The following is a 17,362-nucleotide window of genomic DNA, read 5'->3' on the forward strand; positions in this document are numbered from 1 at the left end:
CCTTGTTATTATTTTGAGTCTAATGTATGAATTGTGTCGCGAATCTTAAATGATTACACTATTTTGGCATTTTATATTTTACCAAAGAACAAAACAGTTATTATTACTTGTTGATTTTTTTTCTGGTTGTTTCATTGTAAGTTTTAAAAAATGTGTCAAGAATGTTGTGACTTTACACTTATATTATTTTTTACTTTGTCATTACTACTATTTCTATTGTTTAGTTGATATTTTATGATAATATTTAAACCATATGAGTTCAAAATTGAGTTTTATTTTAATTAGAATAGTTTTTTTACAGCTCAACCCAAAACGTAAACCACTGCATATAATACATATAATAATTTCTTAAAATACAAATAATTATTTTAAAGGACCAAATATAATAGTTAAATCATCTGGAGTCTAGCTTAAAAAAAAAGTTATACTAGACTTACAGTTACAACTATTTTTCTAAATTGTCAAATGCTTTTAAGACATCTGTATATACGGAATCTGTTATAGGAACAGCTTTCATAGTTAAAGAATTAAATTACTTATTATCGGTCTATCGAACACGTTCTTTGCTTGATATTAAAAATTCTGATTCTCCGGAATGACACAAGTGGCACACCGCACGACGTCTCGAAGGTCAGCGAATCTTCCGGAAAGGTCAACCGAGTATATAAGTCAGTTGTCTGTTCAGTGCAGTAACATTCGGATTATTAACGCGAGATTTAAATCAGACATAAATAGTTGTAAATAAATACAGTGAAAATAAATAATTCAAGTAGTCGTAAGAGGTCGTGTTTAGTAGTGTAAGTGTGTAAATAAATTAGTTGACTATTTCTGTGCAATCGAATATTTAATTCATACATAACGAAGGAAAAAAATTGCTTTTTCCTGGTGGGAACTGCATCCGGCTTTAAAATAGCTCTTTTATTTAAAAAAAAAACCAGAGGGTCAAGTGAAAAGATGAATAGAGAGGATAGCGGAGTTTGACTTTGACACTGAATATCGAGTAGGGAGGATCTATGAAAATGCAGAAGCTCTATTAAGAAGACCATGTCTAGAGGATTCGAAAAATTGTCACAGAGCAGAGAAGAAATATGCTTAGTATAAGATATCAAGAGGAAGATCTCGTTTTCCAGATAGTCCTACCCTAGATAAAATAAGGGAAAAAGCCAATTTTAAAAGAAGTTGTTAAGTATTTTTCAATGTCAAGTCATACTGAGTACAATGGCAAAGAGTAAAGGAGGCAAATTGTGCCTAAATGTCGGATTTCGGAGTTGTTAGAGGAAATCCATGCCGATATGTCAGGAGGATACCTTGCGACCTCACAAACACCCTGGGAAAAGTGAGCGGCAGATTTTACTGGGTCAATAGCAAGGCAGACGTAAGGAACTGATGCAGGAAATGAGTTTTATGTCCCTTTGAAAGGATTGCTATTGCCGTTATTGGTCTGTTTCCCAAAGCAGAAGTAGTGATTAAATACATCGTGGTCGTGATAGACTACTTTAGCAAATGGGTTGAGGTTTGCTCTCTACCGAACTGGGAAGCCTCTACTATTGCCGACGTCTTCATAAGAGAATGGATCTGCCGATTTGGTGTATCTTTAGAGCTACATTCAGACCTCTTGGTCTTCTGGATTTAAAAGTTCGTCTTTACGAAATTTAAAATCCAGCTTGTTCCAGAACGTCTGTAAGACGCTTGAAATTAAGAAAACGAGAAATAATGTATTATATCCGCAATCATATTGCATGATGTAACGAATAAATAGGACCATTAATCGGTATTTGCCCAAAATAGTCTCTAGCCACAAAGGAGACTGGAATAGGTTTCGTTATTTATTCCTGCTGGCTTATCAATTGGCCATCCATGAAAGCACAGGTCAGCCTCCGGCTCCAATATTGATAGAAGAGAACTTTATCTCTCATGCGGTTTGAAGTTTAGTTGCCCGCCAGGAACCGATGTTGCTAAGGAGGACTACGTCAGTGAGTTGCGTAGGAGAATGGATCTCGATACGGCGTGACCTGTGAAGTACAGGAAGACTTGCTTAGTGGTCTAGCTGAGTATGCTCTGGCAAATTGTGTAGGTCTGGATTTACAAATGTCAGGAGGAATGGCTAAAGCTTTCCGTAGAAAGTTCGGAAAAATTCAAAAGCCGCGTTGGTCTAACCTAAAGTCGGGCAAGTCCGAGTACTCAAATAACCGATAAAGAGACCGGTAGAAAATCTTCTATCTGGTTTCCAAAGAGGCGTCTTACCAGGAGCCAACCTATAAGAACGTTTGAAACGAGTTATGTTCTCTAAAGGAGTTACTTGCCGAGGATCTGAAACGTCTAGCAATTTCCAAATTTGCATTCGGACTTAATAACCTAGACTGGTTGTAGAGGATGATTCGCAGCACGTTAGAAGTGGTTTTTAGGTTTACAGGCGTACAAGTGTTGGTATGCTGTTATACTCCTCACCATCGTTCTCTGGAGAAAACCGTCGATTGTTATTTCTACAAGGGGTCTAATTGCAAGAGGCGAACCTTCTACTGATATCCACCATCTTTACAACCGAGAAACCAGCTGATTTTATGTTATCCCGGAACGACACAAGTGGAACACCGTACGACATCTCGCAGATCAGCAAATTTTCCGAAATGGTCAGCCGAGTATATAAGGACCCGCGTCGCTGCTGGCAGTGAGTTGTTAGTTCAATGCAGTAAAATTCGGAATATTGGCGCGAGATTCAAATTAGACATAAATAGTTGTAAATAAATACAGTAAATATAAAATATATTTCTAGTAGTCCTAAGTGATCGTGATTATTAGTGTAATGTGTTTAAAAAGTCAAAAATGACTGATTCAGAGAGATTGGGTATGAAAGAAAAAATAAAATACAAATGAAAATAGTTCCACAAAAAACTTTATTTAAAAGTATATAAATGTTAAAAATAATAAAAGTTATGAAAAAGTTAAAAATGGAACAATTCAATGACAGCACTAAATCAGCCTAAATTCTCTTATATAGTCCAATCATTTTTCCGTCAATGACAATTTACATTAAAAAATAAAGGAAGTAACTTATACTTAACTATAAAATTATTTTATATTATGTTACAAATAATTTTTAGAAAGCATACATTATAATAAATATCGTTGACAGGATAAATGAACTGAACCCTCTAGGAAGCCTTTAAATAATACTTGTGATAACCCAAATATTATACTTAATAAAATCAACTCAGTCGAGAAAAATTATGATTTGAGATTCCTCAAAAATAAAGTTAAATTAGTTTATTGCGGAATAAACTTAATTTCCGTATGCATTTGAGAGAACAATACGTAAAGTTGTGAATCGAGACCGATTCTGCTAATTTCTGCCACTTTTGCGATGTTACTCTTGGCTTCTTTACGGACCACGGCAACACCGGAAATTCTCATCATGTACGAGTCTTGTTCGGTGGAGGCACCACCTGGACGTTCCAGTTGGATGTGGCAAATCACGTCTACGTGAATGTGTTTTTCTATGGTAGTTCCTTTTGGAGTTTGTATCTGAAAATAAATAATTGACAACTATTAAAAAGGATCCAAATTCATAGTAGGAAAATAACGGTAGTTTTGATCAATAGATTATCATTTTGAAGCGGTACTTTCTTTGCATTTCTATTTAAGTAGCAAGCCAGTAAAACACTTAAAATCACCACCCTTAATAAGAAACAAAAGCTATTTTAAACGAGTTATATATTTCACTTAAAAGACAAATTAGTTTCGACTTTCTAAACTTGCATAATTAAGTTTATAGAACCAAAAAATACTACGAATTATACTGTATTTTAAATAGGTAGAGAGAACTAAAATGTTAATTTCCGGCGTAGGTAAACTTAGTACCTAGTTAATTAATAAAGCGAAAAAAAATATAGGGTTTGAATGCTATGAGAGCGGTCTGGTAACTCCTTTTATGGATCACTTTAAAATATATGGATTTTGCATGGAAAAAGCATAATCGCAAATCAATTCTACTGGAAAACGATTAAATTGTTTGCTGGAGAAAAAAATTCCTAAGAACCAGAAAGCAGTACCGCAAGAAGCAAAAGATATTTTTTATCTTGATGACACCTGGCTTACCGAAGGACATCTTGTTCAAAAAATACGGCAAGATAAAAAGATAGCCATCAGTGCCCCCCAAGTATACATGGAAGGCATGTCAACGGGCATTAAAGAGGCATCGGGAAAAGGCAAAAGACTTATAATTACACATATTGAGGACAGTTTCGTAAAAGAAGGTTTTTCTAAGTTTTGAGTCATGCCGCACAGAAGATTATCACGAGGATATGAATGCAAGATGTTTTCGAACATTATTTTGGAGAAATTGTAGACTTAGAATAAACTTAAGTTGGCTGATTCGGTGGTGGGCTTGGACAAGGCAAGCTACCTTTCACGGCGCATAGAGAAGACCCCCGTTAGATGCTGGAGAAAACAAAAAATTATGTATTGACTAACTGACAAGAATATTGAGTTTGAAGCCAACCAAAAGAGTTTCTAAACTGGCAAACCCAGGTGGTACTATCTGCACCCCGTAAAAAGAATGAATTTCGCAATGGAAACTGGAATGCAATGAAATACATTATAAACTGTACGCCTTTTGCATAGTTAATCCTTATTAACTACTACTTATTAATCCTTATTAATCCTCATTACTCTCTACCGATTTAAAATAGACTATAGGTAACAAATGAAAGCAGTGCCGGATACGAAGATATTGATAGGGACGAAGAGGAATGGAGACGATGACATGGATGTAACACATTATACTCAATCTTGCTCAGAACCTACAGTATGTGGAAGTGAAGAGAAATAATAATTATGAGAATGATATTTTTTGATGTCTTTCTTGGTTATGGACTGACCTAACAACAAAAATCAAGATCCGAGATATTTCATTTGTAGCGATTTAATTTCAGTTTACTATATAGGGTGACTCGGAAATCTCTCGGATCCAGGTAGAAAATAAAAAAATAATATGGAACTTTCTTGTAGGCCTTCCCTACAAAGATACGGTCACTTAAAGACGCCGCTGGAAATCGGGTTTTCTTGGATAACTTTTGAAATATTTGGTATAATTTAATAAAAATTTAATGTGAAGCTACACTACTAAGGATCTGTGGTAGATTTAACGTATTGGTAGTTGCAATGCTAAAATGCGAACCAACCTTTACGAATATCTTGTTGCTAAAACCACTACAAAAATGTATCTCTGGTAAATACTGGGAATTTTTAATATGGACTATTTCTTTAAGTCATATAACCTACATTCGACAATTTCTTGACGACTTTAAAAAGACATCAAACTTGTCGATTTAAGTATTTAGTGAAACATAAATATGATTAGAGTAGTATACTAATGTAAAAAAAATTAGATTTATCCTTGGATTTAACGTGGTTTAATTTGTATAAAGAAAATCAGATCATATTAGGAAACTTGCATGGCGTAATGGACTAAACTGTTGCTTACGAACTTTTGCGAGTAGAACCAAACCTTTCAGTCATGCAAATAAAGATAGTAGGTCTTATGCAACACAAGGATATCTGATATATAAGTTAAGGAATATTTTTAAGAGATATCGTAGTATTGCATCAAGTAAAGGCATTCTTTGCGATATTAAATATGCAGTCATCTCAGAATCGCTTTTCTTTTAGATGTCCTAGTGTTACTCTGATGCTCTAAAGAGAAATTGGATTTGCTCGTGCTTAGAGAGCCACTTCAATCAGTTTAACAACAATGAACTAAAGACATTATACATGAATATCATATCAGGGTGTCCACATCGACTAAAACCGCATCTACGTACAAGCGGCAACGGCAAATGCGTAACTTCACCAACGAGTATGGAGTAAAGAATTCAGAATGCTACCTTTACATTACTGCCGAGATATTGCAGAAGTTTCTAGTAAATTACCCATGAGCCCTACTCTTAATCCTGTACCTAATATTCAAATATTTAGTGTATGATTTCCCATATTTTTTTCCATTCGTTTAAGAACATAGCATAGGAGTGTATATTAAGGAAACTTGTTTAAATTTAGCGGGATTCTTACCCCCACGTAGGTGAATTTGTTTATGTAAATATGTTGGAAACAAAGTCAACAACCTTTTATTTGTATATGTTGTATGTAACATTTTGATGATAATATTATATTGAATTTAGCACGCCTATGATAAAACGCCGCGCCAGTATTTTTTCAGTCTGAAATGTGACAATGACATTTTGACTAATAATCGTGAGTTAATTGCGCGATAAGAATTTATCGTTAGTGCATCTTTGACAGTGAATGAGGCATGTACTTCATGTTTCCTCAAATTTTAATTTTAAAGCAGAAATGCAACTCGCTGCACATAAAATGTAAATAGGTGTAAATAAAAGTTTCCTGAACCATGTAGTGTCTTTTCTCCTGACTCGAGCGACATACAGTCCACTTTTCTTACGAAGCCATTCCCGAATATGTGCTCCAACAAAAAGCCTTGCACAAAATATTTATGAGTTAATTAATTCTCTCTAATCCTAACTTAAATTCCTTACTTAACTGAATATTTAGGTAAAGAGGAGTAAATACTAATAAATTTGCAATTACATTCCGTTTCGGATTTATTTTCCCTAATCCTAATTGTAAAACTTACCTTTTCAGTTTTCTCCTCAAATTGTGGTTTATCGTCCCTAAAAACAGTCGCTTCACCAATAATTTGATCTCCGGCCTGAACGTTGAATTTCATTCCTTTGCTTACTGCTCGCGGTTCCAACCCTAAACCATCCGGATGGTTATCTGACCACAAGAAGTTATCTGGATTGTTTAGCGTATCGGGTTCAAAAGTAAGTCTCTACATAAAAAATGTAAAATTATTAAACTTAGTGTCGAGTTCAAAAAAATAGATTATGATTATAAAAAAATAGCTTGATCTATTTGGTTTTAATTTTCTGAACAATTAGACCTTAGAACTCAAGACAAATTAAGCAAAAAAAAAACATAACAAATAGGGGAAGTCTTTATCTCCAAGAAAAATGCATGTGGGACACTTAGGTAAATGTCATATGTTTTTTGTAATGTTCTGTATCTGATGATGGCTGTTTACACAGCCGAAATGCATAATACATTTACCTAAGTGTTCCACATGCATTTTTCTTGGAGATAAAGACTTCCCCTATTTGTTATCTTTATATACGCATTCTCCTACAAAATATGGACTTCTATTCAACAAAAAAAAAAAACATTATTGTTAAATTATTACTTTATTTTCCTTACCTTTGCATATCCCATTCCTATGCTAATAAGCCTTAGTGCTCTACCACCAAACAGATGGTACTTTTTATTGTTAGGCCTCACTTTGTAGGAGAATCCCGGGATTACTCTCGAGTCCACGTAGGTACCTAAATTATTAAAATAAATACCATAACATAACAAATAACCATTTATAATTTCTTTAACGTACCTACGACAGGTAACTCGTACGGTTCCAGTCCAGTCATAGTATACTTAGTAGGCACGTCATTAATATCTTCTCCTCTAACAGTGACTCTCCTGTAGTTATTTTTAATTCCAGGCACCAAATAATATCTCTGCTTCTTAATGTGGATATTGACCACTTTAATTACTTCTGCGGCATTTTTGCCTTTGAACTTTAAGGCGACGGCCACACCGGTTAGCAAAGTCGGCTTTGCCACGCCGGTATCGTAAAATTCTACTTTGCCTGTAAATTTAACATTGGCCCTTTTTTCAATGCCTTGTTTAGTAAATGAGCTAGAAATTTCTAATTGAGGACCCTGAAAGAATGAGCATCATAAGAAATCTGGGGATTGGTTCTAAACGATCTATATCGGGCGGATTTGATAGTTGAATTGATTATTTTAATGAAATTATTAATAAATGACCTTCTTTCAAAGAGGTTTCTAAAAAATCCGAAATTCTTACTTAATGATAAAAAAAAATTTGATAGTACATTCTTTTTTACGCTGAATATGTGGTTTATTTTACTTTGACTTTCCCGATAGTCAATTACAGCATATACAACTGACGAAGTCTATTGAAAAATATTTTAATAGGTTGTAATTAAACATAGAACTGTATTAATAATAAGCATTTTTTTTTCAATTGCAGGTATCAAAAATTGTTATTTTCTAAATATAGAACTTGTATGACTACCAAACTTCAGAGACAGATATCCTTCTTAAATATTTAATTATTTAATAAATAAATCGGTCACTTACGGATCGGTTCATCGGTCATAGGAACTGGATTAGAGTTCTTAATATTAGCTGTCAAATCAGCAGTTTAAGATTAGACTAATAGCTAAGTTTTAATAACATTTAAATTTTCAAAAATAAAAAAGAAATTTGAGTATTTAAATAATGCACATTGCCCTTAATCTTGCTCACAACCTATAGTAAGAGGAATACAAATAATTATGAGAAGGATGTTTTGGATGTCTTTCTTGACTATGGACTGACCTAATAATAAATATCGAGATACGAGATATCTAACTTTTAGCAATTTTTTTAGTTTCAGTTTAATATCTTTAGTTTAATGTCTTTTTTTCCAAACTTAAATAACGCACCATTATTCATTACATTGAAAGTAGTTATGGCTTCTAGATTAAAGTCCGAAGAACTTGCAATTGATTTTTAAGAAAAATTGCCAAAGAAAAAATTAATAATAATTAATTGAATAAATTCATTTTTTCAGAATTTTGAATAATTTTATTGTATAAAACACATATCAGTATACATCACTTATTTCATGTTCTACCTAATGTCTTTATTAAAAATACATAGGATTAGTAAATATGTTTGTAAACAAAATTCCCCCTTGCCCCTAAGCGCATGTGTTGGACTCAAACAGTCTTTTAATGTTCTAAATACAGGGGTCATAGACAATTATCTCATTTACATTGTAATAAATTCTAGAATTTACTTAAAATAAACAATTCAACTTTTAAATTGCCCAATACAGGTGTCACATATTTTTAAAGACTTACGACAGCACCATGCCGAACGGTGGTTTATTAATTTTTTGGTCCATAGTGTATTTTTTTGACTTTATTGTTTCCAGATGCGGCGACTCGAGGTTTATTAGAGAGAGAGCTCCGGCTTCTGATAAAATATGGGTTTTCTTGCAAAATTTACCTAAATTTACTTTCAGCGGCCCCAAAACGAAACCTTAAGTATTTACAAAACTTAAGGTTTACACATACTTTGTTAGGTAATATTTTATGAATAATAGTTTCTTGGTACGTTAACATTATTGCAAATAATGTCTTTTATTCGTCTTTTATAACATTAATGGATATTTTTACCTATTAAAAGTTGAAAATTTAGCTATTTTGACTATTTACAAGAAAAAAAACTTAATTTCTCATAAAATCTCAGTAGTTGAGCTTTTTTGTTTAAGAAAAATCAATACGGATTTATTTTAAAGATAAATCAAAAAAATACAATTGGATTGAGAAAAATGTGCAATACAATGTAATTATTGTATCTATTCTCTTCCTTATATCATTAAAAATATCCATTAATAGTCTCTTTTTCCGCGAAGATCACACAATAGGGGACGCTGAAGTCCACTAACTACACCACATAAAAATGATTTAAAAAAACGCCAACTTACTTCAACTTTTAAGATTTCCACAGTTCCCTGGGCTTCTCTATTCATATCAAAAATGGTAAATTTATCTCCTTCGGAAACGACTTCGAGCTCGAAAGCGTAACCCTCCGGCCTGTTGTCACTATAGAAGTAGTTGTCGTTGTTGTTTAGGTGGTTTTTATCTGATTCGAATGTTAAACGCCTGGCAAAACCTTAAAAATAATAAAGTTTCTTTACAATAGGATTTAAAGGGTTGATTCATTTAAAAAAAAGCTGTTTTATCCAAAAATAATGTTCTTATAAGAGATATATTGATGATTTTATGATTATAAGAAATTCTGAACTTATATTATAAAATATTTAAACACTGTAGATACAGATGCAAATAGAGTTCAAATTGGAGTTGGAAATAACGACTGTGTTCCAATTCTAAATATTGTACTTATCAGAAATGCAAAAAAAAATTAATTCGGATGCCATAAGAAGATTTTCTCCAAAAATAATATATTACAACATTCCAGACATAAATTTTCTAGCTTTAATTTATTTTTTTACCGGTGTTTAAAGTACTATACATATATTGTATAAAATACCTTAGTTCTGAATTTGAATAAAACCAACTCGTACATGTTCTACAAATTCGCTATACATTTCTTACTTTGGTAATTTATTTTTATAAATTTTTATTAGTATTTCTAAATTTTGACGCATCTCAATATCGTTTTTTTTTCTTTGAAAACAAGTAACCCATGTTAAATACTGGTATGAATTGCTATTTGCTGGTAAGATATACTATAAATAATAAAATGGAAATGCCCAGAGATTAATGTAGAGTGGTGGCCAAAAGTATGGAAACTTTTTTTATTTGTATTTTTTTTAAGAAACCAGGAACTATAATAAAGTTACTCATATTGTGATAAAGTATATATAATATATTACCTAACTTAACATATTAATTTGAAATTAAACGTATTATAAAAAGAAAATGAAATAAAATTAATATTTCCTTGGCCAGAAGTTTGGAAACTGAAGAAAGTTATTTATAAAAATTATATCTAAATCAAAATCTGCTAATATTTTGTGACATATCCCTCCGAAATTATTACTTCTCTACATCTTCGTGGCATAGAATCGACAACTCATGCACAGTCTTTACTGGAAATAGCAGCCCACTCAGTTTGCAGTATTTCCCTCAGTTGAGCCTTATTTGAAATCGAATGGTTTCGAATCTTCCTGTCCAAATGATCCCATAAATTCTCTATGGGATTCAGATCTGGGGACTGTGAAGGCCAATCCATTAAAGCAATGCTCTGTTCATTTAACCAGTTTTTCACAAATTGAGACTTGTATTTAGGGGCATTGTCTTGCTGAAACAACCATCTCAATGGCATTTCCTCCTCAGCATAAGACAATTGTTGTTCTCCAATATGTCTTTGTATAGAAAACGGTCCATTATTCCATCAATTTTAACCAGGGGGCCAACACCTGATCGGGAGAAACAACCCCACACCATTACGCTTCCACCACCATGTTTTACCGTAGGCATTTGGTATTTGTGGCTGTACCTGTCGCCGGACATAACGTCTCCCGTCACTCCCAAATACTTGAAACTAACTTTCGTCACTAAACAATACAGTATTCCAATTTTGGTGAGACTAGGTACGATGATCTCGTGCAAATTTCAAGCGATCCTTTCTATTTTTCTTTGATATTAGTGGTTTCTTTACAACAACTCTTCCAAAAAGCCCCACTTCATTTAGCCTTCTTCTCACCGTGCAAGCAGACACAAAAATCCCCATTTCACTCATTTCTCCAGAAATATCTATAGAAGTTTTCTTTGGGTCGTTCATCGATGTTCTTTTCATTACCTTCATAGCCCTTTTGGACAACTTTCTTGGTCTTCCTTGCTTGTGGGCTACCGAAACATTTCCTCTCTCTTCAACTTTTTTAATTATTTTTTAAACAGTGCCTTTTAAAATGTTTAAATTTTGACCTATTTCAATTTGTTTATAACCCTTCTGGTATAGTTTAACTATTTTACTTTTTTAATCACTAGATAAGTACTTACACTTAGGCATGATGCCTGTCTTCACTCAAACAAAATCGTACCGTTAAACAGCTTGTAGTAAACAATTATTATGATTTTATCAAATGTTTCCATACATTTGGCCACAGAGAAATAACTCCTCTTTCATCAAAACTAATAAACAACATTCTTTTGCTTTACCTCCATTGGAATTTCTTTATTTGCTGATAAGCTGTTTATATATATTTTTGAATGTTTTCGCATTGCGACATTTTCTGAATTTTTTGAAAAAGTTTCCATACTTTTGGCCACCACTGTAGTTTGGCCGATTAATTTTCTTTAAAATCCAAAAATACAAACATCAGTTTTGTTAAATCTTGCGATACAGATAAAAAAATCTGAAATTACTTTAAAAATCATTTGTTATCCGCCAAATACTCATTCCCTAGTTGCTAAGAAAATATTCGAGGATTAGAATTAGGTATATGTATTGAAAAATATTTCATAAGCGAATAAAAAACTCTAGACTGAAAGAACTATTATACCAAAGCCAAAGGAACAAACTGTCTACTCCTATAGAAACGTATCATCCATTTTTCTCTAAGAGACCAAACAAAAACAAAACAAAGGTAAGAACACAAAGTCACGGTCTCATCAAATCCATATAATTTGTTTAAAGCTACACGATAGGAGCGAAACACGTGTAGTTTGAACAAATTATATAGATGATGAGACCGTGACTTTGTGTTCTTACCTTTGTTTTGTCTACTCCTATAATTTGTAGAATTTTGTTTTATTATAAAATTACCCAAACCTGCAATGAAACAAACACAAACAACCTGTCCTATTTATCGCTTTTTTACAAATAGATTATATTAGAATTAAATTATTTTGCTATTAATTAAAACGTTGGTCTGCAATACATTTGAAATTTAAAATTGTATAGTCTCATTCTAATAATGCACTAACGTTGGTTTGTGTTTTTATCATATTAGTTGTGCTACACCTAGTATCATTATACAGTGCGTTCCAAAATTTAGGTCTAAATTCATTTAAAATTAAGCGATAAGTTTTTTGCAAAACTCAGACCTTGCACTTTTTTGTACGTGAAGTTTGTGTATAAAATGGTTGCTCAAAAATAAATTTCGATCATGAACTCCATTTTTTCAAATAAAAGCACCTTTTTTTATTTCATTTTTGATTGTCGCGTGGAATTCTACGTATCTTTCGTGCATCATGTCCTATACCTAAAGTCACCAATTATCGAGAAAAACACGATTCATGTAACCAAATAATAAAAAAAGAACAAAAATTAAATTAAATGTTCAAAATGGTTGCCTTTCACGGCTTGATAATATCCAAGCGATCAATAAAATTTCGTTGCACCTCTCTTTTAAGTAGTCTAGTCATTTAGACGTCGCCTATTAACAAATACCATCAACTTGAAATATCCCCATAAAAAAAGTCCATTGGTGTTAAGTAAGACGACCTAGCAGGCCATTTGATGGGTCCTCTCCTTCCAATACACCGATTGGGATAGGTTTCATCCAAAAAAGTAGTAGTGCGGAGGAGCACCATCTTGCTGGGAAATTAATTCTTCGTCAGGATAGTCTGGGTCCAATGGAGTTGGACGTAAAGCTAATAATGCTGGAATTTATTCAATTTGAAAAAAAACGAGATACACTTGTCCCGTTAAAGTCTCTTCAAAGAAAAAGGGTCCTATTACTCTTCCTCGTACTATTACCACACATTTAGTTTTTGAGGGTCCTAGGTATTTATTTCCATCCAATTCGGATTCTCTGTTGCCCATTATCGACAATTTTATCTGTTCGCACACCCATTCAAGCAGAACGTGGCTTCATTGCAAAATTGATATTTGTTACTAAATTATTATTTAGATTAAATTTATTTGAAATTATTATTTTTGCACATGTTTTGCAAGCGGTCACAAAACTCATTTCGCTTATCAGAATCGTCATCAAATAACTCTTGCGGTGAAATAACTCTATATGAGTGATATTTGTGCTTTTTAACTGTTCCATGAACTTCAGATTTCACCATGTGTAAATTAGCCCCGATCTGTGACAGAAGAGTGGTAGAAAAAAAAAGAAAAAGAAAGCAAAACGTCAAAATGTTCATTTTTATCTCGAGCTGGACGACTAGATTTCGGCATATCTCTAACATTACCGAATTCTGTAAATTTAGCCCCTATTCTACTCACCGCCTTTTGACATATCGGAAAACGATCACAATGGATTTTATTGAATAAATGAGCACCTTCTCTTCGAGCACATGATCTGCCACCAAATCCAACTACGTACAAAATTTCAATTTTTTCTCGTTCCTTTAACTTCACCATTGTCAAAACCGCAACTTTGTTCGCACGCTTGACGATATCTGTTTGGCGTACAACTGTCATACAGTCTATGAAAATACACAATCTTTTGCTCTATTTATAAAAATTCTCAGAGATAAGGTACGGCTTTCAATAACAATGTTCGGCGGTGTTTTTTTCGATAACTGTGTAACTAGGACTAGGTATAGGACATGATGCATGAAACATACGTAGAATTCCACGCGAAATTTAAAAATTAAATTTAACCTTAACCCTGTATATACAAACTTCACGTACAGAAAACCGAACGTATAAATTAAAAGCGACGTTTTAAAATTTATACATAACTTTTGGGACGCATTGTATAAATTTAACTAAGATTCAGTATTGCCAGATGCCGAAAAATGTTTACATGAGAATATTTCGTAAAAGCATGAGATTTAAAAAAAAAAGCATGAGATCGCGCTGTTGTTAATAATACCCTAGCAGGGTGTTCATTTATTGTTATACAACGTATTTTTTTACCTTGATTTTAAATTAAATTTAAATTGATATTAAAAAAAATATATTTTAAAATAAAAGAACAAAATATATTGCCCCAGGAAATGAAAAACTAACAATATTTTAAAGATTTTTTATTTATGGATAGGTTAAACGGGATAAACACATAACATAATAACATGTCCTATATTTAAAAACTTAAAGATTATATCTAAGTGCATATAATAGATTCATAGTTTAGATTGTTTGTTTTGTTTTGCAATTTAGGTTTATATTAGGGCGAAAAAAAATACCAGCAAGTCCTCGCACACCGTACTAGCTCCTGAGGGCTGGGGGCATTATGTATTTATTGTCGATGTTTATTAAATTGACTGGTATTTCTTTTGTTATATTGCATTTGAAAATAAACATTATTATTATTTTATTATTTTATTTTATTTTATTTTTATATTATTGTATAGAATAATATATTTAAAAATAAAATGTTAATCAGAGTCAGATTCGTAGATCTGTTGGCTGAGGTTTCTAATCATTTCTTTTGATATTGAGAAATTTGCACAAATAAATTTGTTTTTGTTCACCAGATCTTTTGTATGCAGTATTGCTGATAGTAATACTGCATATAACTGGTAGTAATGATAGAAGTTTTTAGCCTATTTCTTTGTTTTGTTTTGTTTAAATTCATGGCGAAAGATACTCTTTCCACATTAGCACTTAAAACAGGCAAAGTAAGTAAATTGAAGAAGAATTTTGTTAGATTTGGAAAACGCTGACCACTATTATCTAAAGTTCTTATTTGTGCAATATATTAACAAAATTCACTCATCCGTCATGCGTCTTATCAGTCTTAAAATCAATTTCAAAGTTTCTTAGAGCTAACCACTCATTATCAATTTCTTGTATATTAACATCAAGCAAGTTTGGAAATAATTTGGAAATATGACTGATAGATCTGATCTTTCGAGATTCAACAATTTCTGGATCTGTAAATTCCATTTTTTCAAATATAGAATCTTTAAGAGGAAATCTTGTATACATTTGCTGAATACTTTCGATCTAAAAATTTAAGCTACTTAATTTAACTGTTTCTAGCCTATTTTTTTCTAAACTGCTTGAATTTATTTCTGCTGAGGAATACACTTCATCCCGTTGTAAAAAATTTCTGAGGCTTTTAAAATTTATTTTATAAATAGTTGTAGAGCTAATATTCTCGTCTTTTATAAAAAAGTCTACAATTTTTTTTACTACGTTGGCTATTTTTTTGTAAAGAAATAGCCAACTGATAAAAACTCCAGATGATTTTCTTCCCTATTCAGTTTTTCTCGTTGATTGAATAATAAGCTCAATGAACGGTTTTTCTAAAATAAGATCTGCCTGACTAATATTATTGGCAGTTTGATCCGTAAAATAAAGTTTTAGAGCGTTATATTGATTTAACAGTCTTTTCACCACACTCTCCAATTAAAGCCAACGGGTTTGGGTTGTATGAAGGATTTTAACTGGAGCAACACATATATATTCCTGAAATTCCTTTAATTCTTCCACTGACTAAGGAATTTCTAATACCCACCATATTACTGGCGCCATCCGAGGCAAAACCAATAAAGTTTGTTTTATAAGGTATATTGTGTTTTGTGAAAAAGTCCATAAACATCTGTAAAAAAGCTGCTCCTGTAGTTTCTGCTACCGGTATCAGATCCAAAAAATTATTTTTAATTTCCATTATATTTTATTTTCAATTTCCATTCTAACCACTGAACACAAATGTTTGATGCACGAGTTATCTGTCGATTCGTCAGCAATTAAACTAAACTTATTATTTTTCATGAGCTCTCTCAAATACGACTTTTGTGAAGATCCTGTTACTTTTTTAAGAACCCTAGTTATTTTGGTTCTGCTTTAATTTTTTTTGCTATATCGGAATCGGTACACACAGCATTTAGTTAATCAATAAAATGTTACATCAAGTTCATGGGTAGATTATGTTCGGCCAAAAAACCTGCTGTACGTATAATACCTTCTTTCGCCTTTTGGTCTAAGCTTATTTTACTCCTACTCTCAGCAAACATATCAGCAATATTCTGCTGCTTTCTACTGCTAGTTTCAGCCTCCTGGACTAGTCTTTTTATATTTACCGGAAGTGTTTAGAAAGTTGCGATAAAAGTTAATGATTTTTTTTTCTTTATGGGTTTCTTGCTATATTTTTAATAGCAAGAAAGAAAACCATAAACAAAAATATAAAATTTAAAAAAGTTTTTTTGGTATAGCTAAAAAGGCTAAAAAGCATGAGATTTTTAAGCAAAATATTGAAAACATGAGATTTGTTTAAAAAACATGAAATCTCATGCAAACACTTCAGACCTGGCAACACTGCTAAGATTTACCAAGATGTATGCAGAAATGTTAAAGCCCATAGGTAACGAATGACGAGAACCAAAGCAATATGCAAGTAAAAGACAAACCCGCCCTTCTATTTGTTGTCGCTCATCCATCGTTTCTATAATATTTTTGGGTAAAATTGAATGAGAAATACATTAGTCTAACAGTAGTTTTAAAACTTTTGAAATAAAAAACATACCTCTGCCAATGCTTTGTAACATAAGCGCCCTCTCTCCAAACAGACATTTATTAACTGTAGACTTTTCGCCGACACGTGGTAACGGACGCACCTTATACTTGAACCCTGTAATGATCCTGCTGTCGATGTACACCCCGCAAACGGGCAATTGGTGAGGCTGTAGAGCACAAATGGTATAGTGCGCAGGTAGATCTTTTAGCGTTGAAGCGTCTAGTTTTACGCATGATTCTTGTGTCTTAATGTAGTGAAGTTTCGATAAGATTGATGACTCCTAAAATGCATAAAAATTAATAGGCTTTGTATTTTAAAATGGTTTATCAGC

General features: G+C 32.5%; 1 protein-coding gene across 1 annotated transcript in view; it reads right to left on the reverse strand.

The window, feature by feature from the left end:
* Positions 1–2,877: 2,877 nt before the first annotated feature.
* LOC126738317 (uncharacterized) overlaps positions 2,878–17,362 on the reverse strand; it is a 31,748-nt gene continuing 17,263 nt past the window's right edge. Inside the window, exons 4-9 of the mRNA XM_050443584.1 lie at positions 17,041–17,311; positions 9,625–9,812; positions 7,454–7,784; positions 7,267–7,391; positions 6,647–6,844; positions 2,878–3,522 (exon numbers count right to left, since the gene is read on the reverse strand). Of these exons, the coding sequence (XP_050299541.1) occupies positions 3,265–3,522; positions 6,647–6,844; positions 7,267–7,391; positions 7,454–7,784; positions 9,625–9,812; positions 17,041–17,311 (1,371 nt within the window). The 3' untranslated portion in view covers positions 2,878–3,264. The remainder of the gene's footprint in view (positions 3,523–6,646; positions 6,845–7,266; positions 7,392–7,453; positions 7,785–9,624; positions 9,813–17,040; positions 17,312–17,362) is intronic.

This window comes from Anthonomus grandis, chromosome 7 (genome assembly GCF_022605725.1).
Source record: "Anthonomus grandis grandis chromosome 7, icAntGran1.3, whole genome shotgun sequence".
Taxonomy (NCBI): Eukaryota; Metazoa; Arthropoda; class Insecta; order Coleoptera; family Curculionidae; genus Anthonomus; species Anthonomus grandis.